We start from the raw sequence: 22,375 nt of genomic DNA, 5'->3' as shown, positions 1-22,375 counted from the left end.
AGGAGCATTTTAATCCGATCGGTCGTCGTTTCCTTAAAAAGGTATTAATGTATCTAAGTGCAGTACACCTCGCAACCGATGGGGTCGCATGGCTGAAAAACAACAGAAAATGGCATCTGATCGGATTAAAATGCAGTTTATTAAACAATACGAAAGATACGGGTAATTCTGCTTGAGCGTACCATACTGTGACATCTGTGAGACTTCAGTAAGCACGTTATCTTTGAAATATGAAGGTTTTTGTAGACGTACGTAGCAAATAGGATTAACTGCTCAACACGAGGTTGAAGTGAATTTATGACGTGTGCAACAGGGCTAACTGTGCTAAATGTAGCATAATCAGTGTTTGTGTAACTTCAATCAGAAGGATTATTTGACCTGATAATAAAACACAATCTACAGGCTTAACCGCCTCACGTTGTGAGCTTGTAGAAGAGAGCAACAATAGAGTTGGGTCACGTTTTATTTGTTTATAGCCTGCAGCTAGCGCTGCAGCTAGAGCTAGCTAACGCTAGCTAGCGTTAGCCGTTAGCCACTCATAGCCAGTCAACCAGAATAGTCTACTCTAAAGTCAACTTTCCGACGGCGAGTGAACGATTGCATTCCATCCATGTTTTCTTGGCTGTCAATTTATTGTCCAAAAAAACAAACGCCCTGAACGTTAGAATTAGATAGTTTAGGACGACACTGATCTATTCAATGCTAAGCTAACTCAGTGACAAAGGAAGCTTCCGCACCGGAGCATACGTCACAGACGTCTCCAGGCCGCTCCAGGATCATTTCACCAGCGTAGAAGAAGAAACAGCGGAAGTCAAGAACGGCGGAAGAATAATAAATAATAATACACAAAATCATACATTACGTGGTTAATAATTGTTCATTTGGAACACACGTGGCATTAAATTAATGGGATAAATACTGTGGGTTGCTTCGCTAAGTAATGGAGTCCCGATATTACCGCATTTGGCTACAAACGGCTAACAAAGGCTGGCTAGTTAGCATTTTAGCTAATATAAACTGGGAGGACTAACAGAATTATGTACCGATCTCTCACATTAATTAAAAAAAGTCTTATTTACATGCAGAGTTAAGCTCTGGCGTTTAAGTGAAATGTAGCCTAGATATTATGAGATGCTGTTGTGGCATAAAAAAAAAAAGAGCAAAAAAAAAAAAAAAATCATTTTGGCTACAGGGAATAATGACAGTCCCCGAGATGACTAGCTGCTGGGGGTGCTGGGACACAAATGGACGATATATATGCACTGGAGAAAGGAGACATCTTGTGGCGATAGACTGTAATAGCAGTCATCTCTGACCAGGTAATGCAGCTGCTGGGGTAGTTTCATGGCTATTGGTAGGGCATTCCACATGTTGGTGGCCCTGCCATTATTAATTATGTCTGTCTGTCTGTCTGTCTGTCTGTCTGTCTGTCCTCACAACAACTATTGTTGCGAGGCGTTGTGAGCATGTAGATCTGCTATTTTCACAATAGAACCATGTTATACAAAATGTAATTCCACATCTCTTAGTGCTCGTCAGGGTGGGGGGGGGGGGGGGGGGTCCCAAGTTAAAATATGATTATTTGGGGGGTCGCGGCCTGAAAAGGTTGAGAACCACTGGCCTAACCGAGCCGTCCTGAAAACCAGTAACAAACAGTAAACAGACAGTAACACTAAGACACTGACCTGGGCGGTGCCATCGTAACAGACAGTGACCAGGCGTGCGTCATGGTGAGGGCTCCAGGCCAGCCCAGTGATCTTGGCCGTGTGACCAGACAGGCTCCTGTAGGGCTCAGTGATGAGCACAGAACTGGCTGGAGGATTCTCTGTGGAACACATCGAAAAAGGTGCGGGTACACATTATTGTGTATCATTATTTTATGCTTTAACTATTGAAAAATAGCAGATCTACAAGCTTGCAGTGCGGCACTCGGTGCCGCACTGTGATACTTGTATATCTGCTATTTCTCACTGGTTAAAGCATTCAATAATTCTAGGCCTAAATGGGTTAAGTCACTGGTTCATGGGTCATGCACGGATAATGCACAGATCATGCACCACATGTGTGCACGCCATTCACGGCTTTCAAACAAAAAAACAAAAAAATCCGCTTGGAAATCCGTTCAGGATTTCAAAAGATATAGGCTCTAGTGTTTTCTCCAAATGTAAACAAACATGGCTGCCATGTTAGAGCTGTTCTGGGAGTCAAACATGCATTTCGCGATCATGCCGAAACCAGAAGTAGGAAGTAGGGAGAGTAGGGAGAGCAAAGGTTTGGCACCAAGTGTGCCAATACCAAATATTACATGAGAAAGAGGCAAACATTGTGAAAATAGCCGATCTACAAGCTGCTATTTTCACAATATTTATCTGTGGAACAGAGTCAAACTACATGTAATGCCTGCAATTCCAAGTGCTTGTCAGGGTGGGGGGTCCCAAGCCGATACTCTGTACCTTAATCTCATGCACGACATGCTATGCTCTTCTTGCACCTTAATGTCTGTATCATGAACATATACCAGCTGCTATGCTCAGGCACCAGGGTTCCCACACAACCTTTCCATAGAAGTATTTTAACCCATTTCCTATAGCAGGGGTCTTCAGCTGAGAGCGATGAAGTAGGGACCCCCCACAACCCATAGATACCATATATCTGTGTATTTTGCGTTCATGTAAATTTGTGTTTTCAGATATTTAACCACTTGAACTCTCAATACTTAATAAACTTGACCTTTCACTCTGTACTTAGTGTGATCTTTTTTCCCCTCTACACCAAACCTCTTTGCAGAAAATAGCCGATCTACAAGCTCACAAGTTGTGAGCTTGTAGATCTGCTATTTTTGTCTATTCTCAGTATATGGACGTTAGGGTTCAAGTGGTTAATATAAAAAAGGAGAAACAAGTTTCTATCACACAAACATTTGGAGGACCCCCTGTAGTAACTCTGGGCCCCCTGTTGAAGACCCCTGTCCTATAGTAATCAATGCAATAAGGAGGCTCTTACAACATTGTGTATCAACGCACCAAAAGACAGACTCGGGCAAAAAGAACAGATCTACAAGCTAGCAACTTCGCCCTTCATTAGAGTACCTTTAGCAAAATAGATGGGCTCATTTTACACACCTGTGCACAGGGGAAATAACGTTTTCTTCACAGGGGAAATACTATGAACACGCAATTCGTAAAGAGCAAACTCAGAGAGCTCTTACTTTGAAATGCCGTCAAAGGTCTGCTTTTAACAGCACTTTACTTTTTATTCTTCACATTTCTAGCTATGTGCACACTTTGGACGGGTACATTAATCGACAATAAAGTCGTTACTGTCGGGCAGAAACCTTAGATCTCACAGGGTTGATTACAAGTCATAAGTCTCTGCAGTTTCAGCAGAAAACAGACAAAGTGTTAAGCCAGCTAACGATCCTAGGGAGAAGTATGCAATAAGCAGGAGATGAGGGGGTCCCTCACAACAAGGCCCTGTGGACCCCCTGTGAACCCCAGGAAAAGGAATAGTCTGTGTTACAGTTATGGACAATTAAGTACATTTACTTGAGCACTGCACTTAACTACATTATGTTGAGTATCTGTACCTTATGGATACATAAGTATGTTATGAATGAAACACTTGAGCCTTATTTCAAATACAAGTGAAAATAGTGATTGCATCGTGACACTTTGTGAGCTAGTAGATCTGCTATTTTTTGAACATCTCGGAAAAACCAAGGAAAAGCAAGGACCTTTCAACACTGAAGTATTTTTAAGTACAAATTTGACAGAGCAACTTTCACTTGTAGTGGAGTAACATTTGACCAGGAGAATCTGTACTTTTGACCAAAGTATTGGGGTTGTGTCCTTTGTCCACCACTGCTTCACATGGGGATCCATACTAAAACAACAAACGCTGACCTAAAGGCTTAGCGAGCTGCTAGCCTCCCACTTGGCCAATTTATGGAAAAACCTTCCAGTATGAAGCACCACTTAAAACACACATGTCCAACGTCCGGCCCAGGGGCCTATCCTGGCACCAGGACAGATTTTATGGCCCTCGGCTTCCTTCATAAGATCTACTATTCGTGGCCAGCCAGTATAGCCAAGTTCCTCAGCGTTTTGAAATTAAGAAAAGTAGGATAAATAATATTGGTAGAAACTAAATGTGTTTGTATTTATGTATTGTTAAAAAGGTTAAAGCTTTAGATGGTAATCATTTTTATAGAGCAGGGGTCTTCAACGTTTTAAGGCCAAGGATCCCTCATAAATTCCATATAGTTTCATTGTTTAACAGCACAATTATCAGTGTATTTTGGATTCATGTCAATTTGTGTTTTCAGATATTTAACCACTTGAACTGTCAATACTTAAAACACTTGACCTATCACTCTGTACTTAGTCTGCTCTTTTTCCCCTCTACACCAAACCTCTTTGCCAAAAATAGCCGATCTACAAGCTTGTAGATCTACTATTTTTGGCTAAAGTTCTCAGAATATGGACACTAGGGTTCAAGTGGTTAATATAAAAAAAGAAAACGAAAAAAAGTTTCTATCACTCAAAGATTTGGAGGACCCCCTGTAGTAACTCTGAGGACCCCCTAGGGGTCCCGGACCGGTGCCATAGCATTGGTCCGAAGGTTCATTAGTCCGAAGGTTCATTAGTCCGAGGGTTCATTAGTCCGAATGTGTTAAGAACTCTAACCTTAACCTCAGTAACTTTAACTAAATTCGGACTAATGAACCTTCGGACTAATGAACCTTCGGACTTATGGGCAGTCCCCCCCGGACCCCAGGTTGAAGACCCCTGTTAATGAGTGTTCAGTTATAGGGGTCTCCCTGTCTCTGCTCAGGAGAAAGTATCAATGTCTTAGCTTAAATCTGACAGTTTTCCAGTTTCAATTCTGTCTGCTCACTGCTTAGTGTCATTTCTTCTAAATTTACTAGTTTTTTCCAGTATCCTGTGCACATTCCCTCTCCTGATTGGATTAAAATGGGTATCCTGGACAAAAAAAAAAAAGAAAAAAGAAAAAGAATGTTCTGTTTGCTAAAGACATGTAGAGACAGAGAGCCCCCTGCTGCTGAACTCTATACACTGCACTCTATATCAATGAGTACTATCAGAATATAGAGCTATTTAACACTTATTTTAACAGAAATATCCCTTACCCTACCTTTTTAAGTTGTGAGCTTGTAGATCTGCGATTTTCAGAGCGCAACACCAAGGTGCAACCAAACATAAAATTACTTTTAGTTCTACTGGATCTCTTCTCAACTAGTCCCTCCCTTTTTATTTGTTGATTGATATGAGTTTTAGTCATAGGTTCGTTTTTATTTACTTTCCTTCAGTGGAAAAAAATAAAAGATAAATCATTGTTTTAGTCAACAAAATTAACACTGCTTGGAAAAAGAGTCAAGTACAGTATCTTGAAAAGATCCACATCACTCTCGTAAAAGTCCTTTTAGGATAACGACCCAGCAGCAGCAAACGACTGACGAACGGTTCAGCCCAAAACCTTCCTCGGCGTGATAATTACTCAATTCATTTCAAAATATGAAATATCCCTTTAAGGCTTCAATGTGTGTAATTTTTAGGGTGAGGCGCAGGTCGTGTACGTAGACCACAGTGTAACGTTAGTATAAACCAGGGGTGGGCAACGTTGATGATGGAGAGGGCCACAATATTTCCACCTTCACTCCAGAGGGCCACATTGCATATTGCTCCTACTTTGTCATTCTAGCATCTCATACAAAAGAAGCAAAAATAGCAGATCGACAAGCTCAAAACGCATCACGCTGCGATGCGTTTTGAGCTTGTAGATCGGCTATTTTTGCTTCTTTTGATTTGAAATCCTGAATTAATTGTTGTTATTTTTTAATTGGAATCCTGAAATGTAACAATTTGATTTACGTTTCATGTTAACTTTATGAACCTAAATACAAATACATTGGACATAAAAAAAGACATTCTAATACTACTATACCAGTCATTAAGCTACTAATATAGACTGACGGAATTAAAGCAGGACATGTTTGGCATTGTAACAGCTGAAATCAATAATATATTCAGTATTTCGGTATTAACCTGTGACCCCCGGGCCGCATGTGGCCCCCGGGCCGCCTGTTGCCCATGTATGGGATAAACTGACCTATGACGGAGCGCAGGTCGTGCACAAAGACCACAGTGTAACGTTAGTATAAACTGACCTATGACGGAGCGCAGGTCGTGCACAAAGACCACGGTGTAACGTTAGTATAAACTGACCTATGACGGAGCGCAGGTCGTGCACAAAGACCACGGTGTAACGTTAGTATAAACTGACCTATGACGGAGCGCAGGTCGTGCACAAAGACCACGGTGTAACGTTAGTATAAACTGACCTATGACAGAGCGCAGGTCGTGCACAAAGACCACGGTGTAACGTTAGTATAAACTGACCTATGACGGAGCGCAGGTCGTGCACAAAGACCACGGTGTAACGTTAGTATAAACTGACCTATGACGGAGCGCAGGTCGTGCACAAAGACCACAGTGTAACGTTAGTATAAACTGACCTACTGTATGACGGAGCGCAGGTCGTGCACATAGACCAGTGTAACGTTAGTATAAACTGACCTATGACGGAGCGCAGGTCGTGTACGTAGACCACAGTGTAACATTAGTATAACCTGACCTATGACGGAGCGCAGGTCGTGCACAAAGACCACAGTGTAACGTTAGTATAAACTGACCTATGACGGAGCGCAGGTCGTGCACAAAGACCACGGTGTAACGTTAGTATAAACTGACCTATGACGGAGCGCAGGTCGTGCACAAAGACCACAGTGTAACGTTAGTATAAACTGACCTATGACGGAGCGCAGGTCGTGCACAAAGACCACGGCGTTGGTGGATCCGGACGCCAGCAGGGAGTGGTGCTGAGGCTGCGGGCCATGGTCGCCATGCCAACGCAGACAGTTGATGATCTTGTGATGCTGCTGGATGCTGCACAGCTGCCTCAGACTGGGAGCCTCGTACACGTCTATGGACCTGGGACAAACAAACAAAAGACACTACAGGTTTTCTTCGACATGAGGAGTAGTTTAGTATCACTAAAGTAGGTATAACTAGTGATACTAGTATCACTAGGTATGAATGGCAATAGCTTCATAGGGATTCTAGTTTTTATTCCATTTTCATTCTCTTTTGAAGGTGAACTTGTTACTCTTATAACATATTTCTGTATCTTACAACATGAAAATGTAGGATAGGCATTCTTTGATTTGCTATTGTTGATGTATATGGGTTTTTCCCTTTATTAAGTTTCCTTTATTTGCATTGTCTTTTCTTTATATGGTGAACCTGTACACTCCTTAAACTTAACCATGAATGTGTAGGACAGGCACTCTTTGATCTGTTATTATGCCAATGTATTTTGGGCATGAAATTACAGTTTCTTTTTATTTACATTCTCTTTATATGGTCAATTTGAACACTTTCATAACATATCAATGCAGAGTTACCACACATTTTTACCAATTAATTTCCAAAACTTTTCCAGAATATTTAACCCGATTTCCAGGACTATATTAACTATAATTCAGCTCAATAACAAGTTGCTTACTCCTATGCGCAATGCACAAAGACAGGTAGTGTATGCCAGTGGTTCTCAACCTTTTCAGGCCGTGACCCCCGAAATAATCATATTTGAACTGGGGACCCCGGCACTAAGAGTTGAGGAATTTTGTATAACACGGTTTTATTGTGAAAATAGCAGATCTACATGCTCATTGCGAGGTGTTATGAGCATGTAGATCTGCTATTTTCTGACTCTAATATTTGACAATTTGGCCAATGTTTAATTTGTCATTTCAGAGGTATTAACAAGATCAATAACCAAAGACAATGCATAGCTATTTTTCCAGGACCTTCCAGGACCCTTGATCAATTCCAAAACTTTTACAGTACTGGAAAAATATTTTTCAAAATATTTCCTGGAATTTCATGACCGTGGGAACCCTGTCAATGTATTTTAAACCAGGTATACGTAGGTTAGGCATTCATAAGCTTTTATAGCTTCAGCCTATTCCTTTTGATCACCTTAAACAGTGATTATGCTTTTGTGGATGTATGACTTGTATAAATGTATATGAGTTGATCAAATAAACTAATCTAATCTAATCTAATCTAATCACCATTATGCAATACGTTTGACGTGATCACGATCCAATAAATGCATGACTGTCTATTCTAGCAACATGTCTCGGTACTGGCACTATCAAGTTATCAACGATTAATTTTTTTTTCTTTAGAACATTGGTTGAGAACAGGGGTTCTCAAAAATGTGCAGATATACAAGCTCACAGTGCTGCTGTACATCTGCTATTCTCTCAGAGTGTTTTCTCTTCTGATGGGGGTCCGTGGCCAAATACATATCAACTAGGGCAGGGGTTTTCAAAGTGGGTGACGGGGCACACTGGGGTGCCGTGACAGCAGTCAGGTGTCGCGAGATAATTTGAAAATATTTGGAATTTATTTGGACACTTAGTATAATTTTAAACTTTGAAGAACAAAGTTATTTTCAGTCAGTTCTAACCAAAATGGCTAATATCTCAACATTTCCCTTGCAACATAATCACTAAAGAATATCGTCACTGTCGGGCAAAAACCTTGCGTTGTGTGCTTGTAGATCTGCTGTTTTTACTAGTTTAATACATTTTATAGATGATAAATACAAAACGACCCGACAACGACGATATGCTATAAATAAGGTGCTGGGAGTGAAAATTATAATGTAGGGGTGCCTCGGATTTAAAAAACTATTTATAGGGGTGCCCCGAGACAAAAAAGTTTGGGAAAGCTTGAGAACAACACAGAAAACACGCGTGACTCACCCGTCCTCGTTGCCTATGGCGACCACGCTGTTGTCTGGCTTCCAGCTGATGTCTGTGTGTGCAGACAGCTTGTGCTGCAGGAAGAAACAAAGAGATAGATAATTACCTTTATTATCCCACAGGGGAAATTCAGTTGCCCAGAGGCAGCACAGCAGTTTAAGGTTACAAGTTACAAAGTAAGAAAAAGAAAAAGAGTACTGTAGTGTACAGTCCAAAGAGCAAGCACAAAACATAAACATAAAGCGTCGAAAAGTGGGGGGGCCCTAAAAAATGATAGGCCAGGGGCCCTCGCGGGGGTTAATCCGTCCATGAGCGTCGGGACACATTTTATTTTCAACCAACACTGAGCAGAGTGACAAAGTAAGGCGACCAGCAAATAAATACATCTTCAGGTCTGAAGGTGTATATTTTAGCTTCCTGTTTTTGCTCAGTAAAACATCTTTGCCAAAAAAAAAAAAAAAAAAAAGGGAAAATAATCAAAACCAGAACAATATGTGTGGCTTCACTGTGGATCTCTTGATTGATGAAGTCAGCATGGAACTCCATATTTGGAATTGTTATCTGCTGTATTCTTCTATACATGTTTTACTTTGAAAATGTTTCCTCTTCTTAGTGGTCTGTTAAATCTTCTATTGGTTGTCATGGCTACCAGTTCCCAGCTGATGTTGTGTGGGAGTCCAGATTGCTCCAGACCGTACTGAATAACTGCCAGCTTGCATAATGTCTTCAGACTAGGACTCAAGTCTAAGATGTACAGGTCATCATTGACTGTGTCGTATGATCTATATCCTCCAAAGAGGATGATACGATCTCCCACCATGCAACAGCATACCATGAACCTCCTTAGTGTGTTACAATAGGTTCTTAAACTTGGAACATTCCCTTTGGACTCAACCTTCTTCCAGGTGAAGGTCGCTGGACTGAATTTCCACAGATCGTTAAAGTGATCACCATTGCCAGCCACCAAATATGTACAGCTCTCCATTGTAGGTATAGACTGAATTACCGGCGCGTCCTTCTGGGCGAAACCTTGCTGAATGTGTGTTCAGCCAGCAGTTGGTCTCTGTGTCAAACACACTGATGGTGTTGTAGTTCACCCCGTTCCCCCTGCCCCCAAACACATACATCTTTGTCCCGATGATGGTGGCAGAGTGCCAGTATGAAGCAGGTGGAGGAGTTCCTCTGGTGTTAATTAAAGACCAGACCATCGTGGTGGTGTCCAACTTGAACATGTCATTAGTGTATTTACTCGAGTATCCTCCATAGACAAATATGACGTTCCCAAAGACACAGGCTGAGTGGCCCCGCCTCCCCTCTGGAGCAGTCCCAGAAACCCTGGGTGTGAGCATTTTATGGGCGTCAACATCAAATGCATAAAGCACCTCGCTGTTGTTCCATGTGTCAGTAAGTCCCCCCCAGATGTAGATGAAAGGGTCAATCAGCACAGCTGTGCGGCTGCAGAGCATGGGGTGAACCTCAAGGAGACGTTGTCCTCTTCCAGGTGTCTCTGGGGGCAACCTGGTCCAGCATAAAGACACTGTGTTGAAGACATCCACCTCAGTCCGACGCTTGGACTCGATAAAGTCCCCTCTAAAGCAGTACACTTTGTGGTTCACTGCTACAGCAGCATCATACGGTATTTCTGGAAGCCCTTTTAGGTGAATGGTCCAACGAAACATTTCACATGAGAGTGAGTAAGTTCCACCTTCTAAATTAATTCTGTCTTACTGTGTGCGTCAGCACTTAAATAGGTTAGTGGATATGGTTACATGTGACGTACACATGATGTCAACAATCACACCGGTGTGAAGAGAGCGGTGCTCACTTGTGTGTTTGTGTGTGTGTACGCGCGCGCGTGTGCGCGCGTGCGTGCGTGCGTGCGTGCGTGTGCGCGCACCCACATGTGTAACTCAGTATTTGGACTAGAGAAGTATTGGAGTAGCAGTAAAAGTATTGGAAATTGGAAACACTGAAGTAAATTGCAAATACCTCAAAACTGTACTTAAGTACAGTACTTAAAGGTGCAGGAAACCCCGCCTCTTTATTTGCTTTATGGGATTTCAGAACATGAAAAGAAATCTGTCAGCGGAAGCTTTCCCCACAATAACAGATAACAGAAAAGACACTAGAATTGAGCCCTGAGGGACTCTGGATAAAAGACACTAGCATTGAGCCCTGAGGGACTCTGGATACCCATACCCATCAAGTGGTTAACTCATCTGCTGCCATTTAACAATACCTTCGTACTCCCACCTGCCATAAGTCTCCATAGACTTCCATGTAATTCATAGTGCACGGATCATGCACACCCATGCCTAGATCATGCACCACGTGTGTCCACATTGCTCACAGCTTTCAAACAAAAAAATCCGAATGGAAATCCGTTCAGGCATTCATGAGATAACAGCCATTATGTTTTCCTAAAATGTAAACAAAGATGGCTGCCATGCTTGAAAGATGGGGTTGCTATGGGGGTTAAACATGCGATTTCGCGATTGCTATCATGCCTACAACATTTTTTGGGGTCAAAATTAAAAAAAAAAAAAAAAAAAAAAATGATTTTTTTTTTGATTTTTTTAATTTTCGGGATTTACGGGCTTGGCAGGGAGGTACAATGGGATTTTTACGGGATTTTCGGCCTTGGCAGCAAATGAGTTAAATGTCTGAAGAAAACACAATGACACAAAGCAAACAGACTGACGACAGTGCTGTCAAACAAGTCTACGAATCTGTTTATGAAAACTGCAACACAATTTCATACAACCTGCTCCATCTCTCTCTCTCTCAGCTAAGAGGTCCTTGGTTTGAAAGCGTCGAAGACCCCTGGATCTACGCAGTGAGATTTGTCCACCTCTTACCTTGATGCCGTTGGTGTCTCTGATGAGTTTGTCCACGTCGGCCGCGTCTCCCGACAGGTTCCAGGGGTCGTGCTGGAGGATGTTGCCCTCGCCCGCACAGCTGTACAGAGTGTGGGACGGCCGGTCCCCGCCTAGAGGACACACATGTTTGCATCGTGGGTGTGTGCACATTAGGGCATTCACGAATAGTGATTTTTATTCGAATTATACGACCTCAAAGTGTTCGAATAGTCGAATATTCGACAGGACTGGCCAAACTGTCAAATATTAAGTAAGCAAGAGGCGAAAATAGACGATCTACATGCGTTGCAAGGCGTTGTGAGCATGTAGATCTGCTATTTTCACAATATTTATCTGCAGAACCGAGTCACATTAAATGTAATACCTACAATTTGTCAGGGTGGGGTCCTCAGTTGAAATATGTTTATTTTGGGGGTCAAGGCCTAAAAAGGTTTGAGAACCCCTGGTATAGAGCATTAACAAATTCATCCACCAGGGGCATTGACAAATCATTCTTATGACTTCCTCTCTAGCCAAGCTTTATAAACTATATTTTTTTTAAAGAGAAAACAATAATAATAAGCAAATATTCGACTTCGGTGAACAATGTCGAACAGTGACTTTGATATTCGAATATTTGGTGAATGCCCTAGTGCACATTAGCAATTTATGGTGACAGTTTTATAAATGCCACATGATAAGTTGTGAGCTTGTATATCAGCTATTTGTACTATACACACCCACACACTTTGTGTTGTACTTGTGTGAACATCAGCAGCTTATGAATACAATTTAATAAATTCCACTCAATGTGTTGTGAGCTTGTAGATCTGCTAAACTTCACCGTCTTACTTCACTTCTTAAATGTTTCTCTCTTTTTTATGGAAATGTATCACACCTTTTTTATTCATGAAATACTTTTGAGAAATTTTAAAAATAATTTTAATCCTGATGAAAAGTTGTGACTTTTTAAATATAGAAATAAATACATAAATAAATAAATGTTCTTTTTGTTTGTTTTTGTTTTTTATGTAGGACAAAAAAAAGAAAAAAAAGGGGGGGGAGGGGGGGGGACCTTTACTAGCTCTATGACGGATATCACCTTCACAGTCTGCAGCCCAGTAGATGGACTGCAGACACACACTGTCAGTGTGTGTTAGGCGTGACAAACAGCACAGTCTGGCTGAGTGAAGACGAACCACGCAGCTTACAGGACCTCACATCCCCCCCCCCTCCCCTGACCCCACCAGAGACTAAACACAGCAACGCTTTGTCCACGCTCGTAACTACATTTCAACTATTCAAAAGAGGAAGAATATGCCAGAAAGGCATACCAAAATATTACAAAAACATCACACCCTGAAGAAGGCGCGAGCCGACACGCGTTGCGGTCTTTTAATAGCCAGTTTAAGCAGACCGTTTCTACAACCGCAGCGCGAGGCGGGACTGCGGCTACAATGACGTAATCGCCATAGCGGTCAAAATCATTAAGCAACAGCCTTCCGCGACAGGGTCCCAACCCTGTTACTGAACGCTTTGGTTCCCATGGCGCCTCGACTATGCAGCAGGCGTTGTAGACGAAGCTAGCCTCTGCCGTTGTAGGGACGGCTGCGACGGCGGGCAGGTTGTTCTATCGAGCGCTGATCATTTCCGGTTACCGTTGTCATCTGCCGTAGCCGTAGCGTGGCTTAAAGTCGCTCATGTTTGCAGCCCATATAGAATAAAGGGCTTTTACCTACAGTACAGATCCACCGTGAGTGCCTGGGCTTGGATTTTTCCCCAGATGTTTAACACAATGTGCAACATTGTTTTCTCACTCAACAGTAAACAACCCATTTCCCTTGCAATTTTCATCCTTAACTCTTACTGCTCGTCAGGGTGGGGGGGGTCCTCAGTTAAATTATGATTATTTTTGGGTCGCGGCCTGAAGAGGTTGAGAACCACTGCACTAAAGCAACGTCACCTTGAGAAGACGGAACACGAGCGGAACTCAAGTGTGAGCTGAAGCCATGCCAGCGCCGTCACAAACACAATAGCAGCATCGCTTTGTTCGCTTTTTCAAACACGTCAGCTCATTTTCTCTCCCCGAGCGCGCGGCAACGACAATTACGTTTTGTGTTTCTTTTACGGCCGTACGGCGGCCGGCGTGACTGATGCCGCTAATCAAAATGTCATCCGGCGACAGCTGGTGAAAATTAACTCGGCAAACATCTTGATTTTTGCCCCGCGAGTGGCTCTGGAGGGAAGAAGCGGGGCGTAAGCGCTTTTTCGGAGGCACCGCCTAATTAGTGGCGGGTAGATCAGCAATGTGTCTGGGGATGTTTTAGGGGTGTGTGCAGGGACATGCTGGGCCCCTGATTCAGCCCGGGAAAAAGAGTTGGAGAGGCCCTCATTGCACGCTATAGAGAGAGATCTCTCTCTATAGCGCTGCTGCTACTCAATGATTTGCCATTTCAGATCATGACAAGTGACGAGCCTGTGGGACAATTACTGTACATGAGTTATATTTTGTCGTTGTCGGGTGGAAACCTTGTTTGTCCAAAACCGTTTGTTTTGTATTTATCATTTTAAAAATGATTTAAACTAGTGAAAATAGCCGATCTACAAGCACACAACGCCTCGCACCGCGAGGCGTTGTGTGCTTGTAGATCTGCTGTTGTCACTACTTTTGTGCAATGGCCTTGTATGATGAAGCAGGGTTTTGCGAAAAAATGTATCAATTTGAAACTTGGAGATATGAGGTTTCTGCCCGGGAGTTGTCCCGCTTTTCCCAATGGCCAGCACGTCCCTGTGTGTGTGTGTGTGTGTGTGTGTGTGTGTGTGTGTGTGTGTGTGTGTGTGTGTGTGTGTGTGTGTGTGTGTGTGTGTGTCTGGGGTTGCTGTTGTTGTTCCATCTTTCGCTGACTCACTAGCTTTTTTCCTTGGCCTTTCTCCTGCACTCTCCGTGTTCTCTGTTTGTCTGTCGCCGTCTTTGTTGGGATTTCTGCTGGCTCAGGTTTATTCCGGTGTGGAACTAGACCAGGGCAGTGGTGTACAGTGACTAAGTACATTTACTTAAAGGTGATACACCATGAAAATTCACTTTTCCTATTTTAAAACCTTTTTTTGGGGTCCCACTAGCACCTTCTATCCTCACAAAGTCCCATTTCAGACCGTTGTGTCTTTCTCCGGTTTTGGGAAGGTGGAGGTTCAAAGCATCCCACGGGTTCTCAAAACAGGCTGTCCAGATTTGCTGCCGTTTGTGACGTCATAAACGGACGTTTTTGAAGGGGGGGCGCAGTTCAGGCCAAAGGTGGTACTGCAGCTGAAAATGCCATTCAAAAATGAGAGGCTCTCTATTCAGGAGTAATTTAGCCTCAAACCTTTTGAAAATCCTTTTTGGGACATAAACAATATGACATAAATACTTTTTAAATGCATGGTGTATCACCTTTAAGTACTGTACTCAGGCCCGGCGCCAAAGGAACAATGGCTTAGGGGGCTGTGAGTTTAAGTGAAGGTTGTGACCGTATGCATATCCGAGTTACTCCCGTTGTTGACGCAGCCACGCCCCAGTTTGGGGCTGTTTTTGAATTTAAAAAAATACATACAAATGTGGACTTCCTTCTATCTACTAGGCATGATCGCGATGGCGAAATTGCATGTTTGATCCCATACCAACCCCATCTTTCAAACATGGCAGACATGTTTGTTTACATTTGAAGAAAACATAATGGCTGCTATCTCATAAATGCCTGAACCAAGCGGATTTTTTTTTGTTTGAAAGCTGTGAACAGCGCACACACACACGTGGTGCATGATCTGTGCACTATGGATTACATGGCAGTCTATGAAGACTGGGAGCATGAAAATGTACATTTTTAAAAGGGCAGCGTATGTGTTAAATTGGTGTCAAAATGAACACTGCACCGTTCATCAGTGAACTTACCGAAAGACATGGGAGGGACAGGAGGGCCCCAGGCCAGCGCGTAGACCGTCTTACGGTGGTAGGAGCTGGACACCTGGGGAGACCTTAGGAGAGGACAAGGGACAGAATGCTTTAGAACAGCTGGACACCTGGGGAGACCTTAGGAGAGGACAAGGAACATAATGCTTTAGAACAGCTGGACACCTGGGGAGACCTTAGGAGAGGACAAGGAACATGATGCTTCATCACTTCAATATCTCTTGTTATTATATTGCGTGACTGAGGGGCAGTCATTTCGGAAGGCAGGGTTTTTCACTACTGCTAATATGACTTTTTTTTTTTTTTCTAAAATGAAAAAAGCCACAAATGCATCTCAAAATATCTAGGCTACATTTCACTTAAACGCCAGAGCTTAACTCCGCATGTTAATAAGACTTTTTTTTTAATTAATGTGAGAGATCGTCAGGTCATTTGCAGGTTAGACATTTATTTAGAACTTGAATATCTCAAAAGTAGTATTTCAGCATGGCATCATTCTATAAGCCATATCTTCAAAACTGTTGGGTCAATCTCCACAACCAATATATCATTTTGTAGCTATGATCCCCAGCTTTCAAATGAAATGAAAAGATTAAAATGAGAAAAAAGGCAATGACTAGCCGTCAGCTGCGCTGGGACATGCATAGACTAGATAGAATAGTCCCCACTCCTTGTGGCGTTTTTTTTTTGTCACTGTATATACTGTATATGCGTTATGCACAGACGTGAAATTCATCCTCTGTATTGACCCATCTAACAACTACTGTAGGAGCATTGAGCAGCCATTCACTCTGTTATACGTACTTGTTGGAGAAGGCATCGTAGATGCCGACTTTACCGTCGTCCGTCCCGAAAGCCAGAGATCCTTCTTTCTTTGGATGCCAGGCCAGCTGGAAATGTAATAACACAAATATTTTAAAAACACACACTTGGTGCCAAACACGAATTTCCCGAGTTGGCTGTTTTTGTTTTGTTTTTTGCTCTCCCTACTTCCGGTTTTGGTATGATCGTGATCGCAAAATGCATGTTTGACTCCCAGAACAGCTCTATCTTTCAAACATGGCAGCCATGTTGACTTTCTGATAAGGGAGCAACGTTTTCAATCTTATCGTCACATAATTAGTCATTTCCTTCTGCTTGCTCTGTGTCTCAGAGGTAGGGGGTGCACAGTTTAGAAACCTTACTCTAATGACATCTTCGGTGGTCTTTGCAAGATTTCAAAGATTTCCATCCAAACTTTCCAGGAATAGAAAGGCTGTGGTTCCTATCAGCTTGGAATCCTCGCTGACGGTGTCATATACTGTAGGAAGGTTTCTGAACTGTCCACAGACCACCAATGAGACAAAGAGACAGTAATGGTGTCATCTTATAATGAGCAATAGTGAGGACCTATTATATGAAAATGAGGTTGAAAATGTATTAACTCATACAGTGCCATCCAGCCACAAGGGGTGCTAGAGTGCCAGAAATTTCTCCATTGAGTTTCTTTATAGCTTTCGTCGACCCTCTCCCAACTGGCCTGTGTTTTCACTCCGGTCAATCCTATGGGTGTCCAGAGGAGGAAGCTAGCTGACACGTAGCCAAAATGCTAACCCATTGAGAAGCCCGATCTAAAGCTATTTCAGCCGCAAAAAACTTTCTTGTTGGGTCTGGGGACACAATCCGGAGAAAATCCTGTCTAAAGATGTGATTTATTATTGGAGTGGGCGGCGCGATTCGGCCGTTAGCGCGAATACGGCCCGTGGATGGCCGAGTCTAAGTCCCGGCCAAGGATGGACGTCTAGACCGGGGCTTCGTTGAGGCCTCCGATAAAATAATTCATTTTATTAAATATCCCGGACTAGTTCGGGATAGGCACCCTGGAATACGTCGCGCCGCCTACAATGAACATTTGGTGAACATTGGGGGGGGTCTAAACTTTATTTTAAACCATTTTCAATGGAATAAATCGTCGGAGCATCTAGCGTCTCTCGTTGGTGAGCGCTGGGCGAGCCGGGACCACCCACGTTGCTCCAAGCAGCTCGGGGTAAGTAAAATAGCAAATAAAAAATTGTTTTTGATCCCGAATATCCCGAACTAGTTCGGGATAGGCACTAAAAGGGTTAAGTGCTCCTTTAACTCATTCCAGAGTCATTCAATTTGTCTTCAAATCATAGTTGGATTAAAGGGGCATAAAACCCTAAACAAACTACTACATTAACGTAAGGTTTCATGCGCCTTTAACCAGATTAACGTCCCTGGCCTTCCTGTACTGACCATGTAATAATAATGTTCATAACATGTTTTACACTTTATAAAATAGAGCTTAAAGGAGTAGTTCACCCCCAAAATGATGGGGACCCATTTCGAAACGGGTCCCCATCCGGAACGAATGGGGGTAAATGTATTGTTATCAAATTTTTGTCTTAGGAAAGCGACAAAAAACTAAAAGTATTATTGAACTCTTGTCTCCATGGTGTGACTAATCAATAGAAAAAAAGTCATTTTGAGGGTGAACTACTCCTTTAAAGGAATAATTCACCAGCATTTTGTTTTTCTATCGATTACAGACCACATGGAGATTTGAATTCATATATATTCTTTTGTTTTTGGTCATCAAATTGGCTTAGGAATGCAACAAAAAATAAACAAAGTCAGACATACTGTAGGAGCTTTGTTCTTTGATTCCACTAAGTTGTGTATTTCACTAATTTAACCACAAGCACCAAACAAACCTTGACTTTCCTTTTTCCCTATCAAAGCTGGACGTGAAGCCTTACCGCGGTGACCTTGGACTTGATGCCCTGCCAGAAGGTGCGTGTTTCGTAGAGGTTCTGCAGGGACATGGTGCTCCACACGCGGATCATGTTGTCGCCCACGCCCAGCGCCATGCAGCCGGTGGCCACGGGGGAGAAGGTGAGGGCGTAGACGAAGCCCCCCAGCGTGGGCAGGGTCCAGCAGCAGTCCAGGGAGGACAGGTCCCAGCACTTGATCTGCAATACACAGCGGCGATAGCAACGGTATGGATGGGACAATATGACAATTTCATATCACGAGTATTGTGACAAAATAAATCGTGATTTACAATATTGTCGCGATAATCAAAATCCATTATCCTGGGGCAGAACATTTGCCAAAAATTAGCAGATCTACAAGTTCACAACATGTCGTGTTGCGAGCTTTTAGATCTGCTATTTTTTTTTGCAAAGACATTTGATAGAGTGAAAAAAAGACTGTATCAAGCACATATATTTTAAGTACATTTTACCAATTATAGAGGGTTTAAATGGTACCGAATATGCAGCTCGGCAAATAAAAGGTGAATTGATCCCAGTGCATGACTGAGGACGATTTCACGTTAGGTTAAATCTCCACAATACGATTATTGTGTTTTTTTTTTTTTTATCATGATAAACGATAATATCGATTATGTGCCCATCCTATAGTGCATAATTATGGGATAGCGGGTAGTGCCAAGGCATGGCGTCCTACCTCCCTGTCCATGGAGGTGCTGAACAGCAGCTCCCGGCCGTCCTGCAGGCACACAGAGCTCATGTTGAAGACGATGCGAGTGTGATTCTGTCCCTCTGAGGAAGAGCCCAGCAGAGTCCACTTCTGCTTCCCCGTCTTGGTCAGGTCCCACAGAGCCAGCTCCCCACTGCGCACACGCACGCGCACACACACACACACACACACACACACACACACACACACACACACACACACACACACACACACACACACACACACACACACACACACACACACACACACACACACACACACACACACACACACACACACACACACACAAGAAACCTATGGACTAATGCAGCGGTCCTCATCCTTTTCACGCCGCGACCCCCAAAATAATCGGAATAATTTGAACTGGGGACCCCCCACCCTGACGAGCACTTGTTGACTTGACTTGATCGAGGCATACATTCAGTTTAACGTGGTTCTATTGTGAAAATAGCATGTAGATCTGCTATTTTCGCAATCTCTGCCTCTAATATTTGACAATATAATAGCGATCGAGTCACAGCAGTGCTCACGTCTTGGTTTGGTCTGAAAAAAATCAGCCCGATCAACTCATGCGACCGTCGCTAATTCGAATGACACCCGCAAATGGAAACAGGCTCAATTCGCTTTGTCTTAATGCAAATGTATGATAATTCACTTCCTATTTTCAAATAAGCTTATTGAAACATGGCTTATGACTGAAACTAAATCAAAATTTGCTGTGAAAAACAACACTGGTGTTTGTGTGTGTGTGTGTGTGTGTGTGTGTGTGTGTACCTGAAGCAAGTGGACAGCAGCTGGGTGGGTCTGCCTCTGGGCCAGTGGATGCTGAGCCACAGCCTCTCTTTGACCGTGGGGTCCACGGACCCCCGTCTCTTCAGGAAGGGCAACTTCAGGGTCATCACACCTGCGTGTGGAGGAGGGCATGCAAGAAATCATAGGATGATTGATTTACAGATTTTTATGGACAGAAATACAAACGCATTGACATAATTCTAAGGATGGAACGCAAAAACCCAGAGAGCTTATTTCCATTGTGGCCCTTTGAGTGTGTGTGTGTGTGTGTGTGTGTGTGTGTGTGTGTGTGTGTGTGCGTGTGTGTGTGTGTGTGTGTGTGTGTGTGTGTAAATTGAGAATTATTAGTGCAATTTAGGAAGTGTACTATCTGCTTGGGAACAGAGTACCTGAATCGTTACAATGTGTGTAACTGTATGTTATTCTTAGGACTTTGTCATTGTATTATTATGTTTCCTTTGCTTGATGTTCTGCATTGAATTGCCTTGTTGTTGAAATGTGCCGTACAAATAAAACTGCCGGAATTCTTTACTCAGACTTACATGCTGATCAATTTCTGTTTCTCTGACTTAGACTGGTTTGCAAACAATGGTCTACGCTGCTGAAAAGTGAACAACTTTCAAGCTGGTGTCCCTATTCTTTCCCCATCCCTGATAACCAGGTACATATGGTAGACACAGGATGGAAATTTAACCAGACAACTAGGGCTGTCACGATTACGACATTTTACATGACGATTCATTGTCACTCAAATAATTGCAATTAATGATTTAATTGTGTTTCTGTCGTTGACAATTACATTTCTGTTTGGCTTTTAGGCTTTGAAGTTGCAAATGGCAGATATGACACATAACCTAAATATACAAAGAAATTACTTGCATATTTGACAACTTTAGACTTGAAAAAGAACATCGATAGTGGAAATAGCCAATCTACAAGCACACAACGTGTCTCATCGTGATGCGTTGTGAGTTTGTAGATCGGCTATTTCCACTATGTTTCAAAGTTTTTGTTTCAAAATATAAATGATTAAGATTTTTCAACATGTAAACAATTGTGAAGATTATGAAAAAATAATTGCGATTATGTCAAATAATCACGATTATGTAATAATTGTGACAGGCCTAACAGACAACAGTTAGATCTGCACGGTTCATTTAATAAACAGAGCATGTTCTCGGTCAGATGAGGAACCTCACCTTTGCCCCTGGCCGTGCTCCACACTCTGATCGTCTGGTCTTTGCTCCCAGAAGCCAGAAAACCTCCAGTCTCCTCTCTCTTCTCCTCTCCATGCACGTCTCCATTTGTTACTAAACAAGTAGAAACAAAACAAAATAGATTGTTTTACAGCAAAGGCATGTCTAAAAGCTCGCAAGTTCTGTGGTAGAAATATTTATAGAGTAACAAATATGTGTATGTAGTCTAAAGAAAATCTCACAGGGCTAGTCATTTAGATGTACCTGCAGCTGTCAATCTAACAGCTGAGTTCTCTCCCCCATCTATGCTTACTTCACTCTTGTCAGCATAATCTGTACTGTGTGTAACTATTTGTATGTTGTCTTTATCTTTAGTACATGTCCTTATAAGACCATGTTTAGAATAGCATCTCTGTCAGAATGGACTATAAGAGCTGTATGATAATGGTGCAGGGGAGGGTTGTGCCCGGAAGGGGCGGACAGGACAGGCCAGGAGGCCTGCTCCACTGATGCTGTGAATGCTGTATACTTTGTTCAACTTTTATGCCTTTTTGAATAAATCTTTGTCAATTCAAATCCTTCATCCTTGTGGAACATTAATATTTTTCTATAATAGTTCGTAACATCATCCTTTTTTTTTCCTCCGACATTTACAGCCACCGATAAGCAACTCTTATTGAGACAACCACCTCCAACCTATGTGAAAGTGTCACATCCCTGACACTGACGTGTTGTAGCTTAGCTAAAGGAAAAACTGTAGTGAACCTTATTTTCTTAGCTTTTCTGCCTTTGGATAGCACAGCAGAGAGAGAGGGAGCCAAGACATAGGGAGAGTTAGGATAGCACAGCAGAGAGAGAGGGAGCCAAGACATAGGGAGAGTTAGGATAGCACAGCAGAGAGAGAGGGAGCCAAGACATAGGGAGAGTTAGGATAGCACAGCAGAGAGAGAGGGAGCCAGGACATAGGGAGAGTTAGGATAGCACAGCAGAGAGAGAGGGAGCCAGGACATAGGGAGAGTTAGGATAGCACAGCAGAGAGAGAGGGAGACAGGACATAGGGAGAGTTAGGATAGCACAGCAGAGAGAGAGGGAGCCAGGACATAGGGAGAGTTAGGATAGCACAGCAGAGAGAGAGGGAGCCAGGACATAGGGAGAGTTAGGATAGCACAGCAGAGAGAGAGGGAGCCAGGACATAGGGAGAGTTAGGATAGCACAGCAGAGAGAG

At 42.8% G+C, this 22,375-nt stretch overlaps 1 protein-coding gene across 1 annotated transcript in view; it reads right to left on the bottom strand.

The window, feature by feature from the left end:
* Positions 1-22,375, bottom strand: part of gemin5 (gem (nuclear organelle) associated protein 5) — a 55,916-nt gene that overhangs the window by 19,831 nt on the left and 13,710 nt on the right. The window contains exons 5-14 of the mRNA XM_080748594.1: positions 21,154-21,264; positions 19,937-20,066; positions 19,130-19,295; positions 18,418-18,630; positions 16,463-16,548; positions 15,641-15,723; positions 11,713-11,843; positions 8,855-8,928; positions 6,829-7,010; positions 1,686-1,825 (exon numbers count right to left, since the gene is read on the bottom strand). Coding sequence (XP_080604720.1) covers positions 1,686-1,825; positions 6,829-7,010; positions 8,855-8,928; positions 11,713-11,843; positions 15,641-15,723; positions 16,463-16,548; positions 18,418-18,630; positions 19,130-19,295; positions 19,937-20,066; positions 21,154-21,264 — 1,316 coding nt within the window. The remainder of the gene's footprint in view (positions 1-1,685; positions 1,826-6,828; positions 7,011-8,854; positions 8,929-11,712; positions 11,844-15,640; positions 15,724-16,462; positions 16,549-18,417; positions 18,631-19,129; positions 19,296-19,936; positions 20,067-21,153; positions 21,265-22,375) is intronic.

This window comes from Nannobrachium achirus (genome assembly GCF_963921795.1).
Source record: "Nannobrachium achirus genome assembly, chromosome: 19".
Classification (NCBI taxonomy): domain Eukaryota; kingdom Metazoa; phylum Chordata; class Actinopteri; order Myctophiformes; family Myctophidae; genus Nannobrachium; species Nannobrachium achirus.
This window is presented reverse-complemented; position numbering and strand designations above follow the sequence as displayed.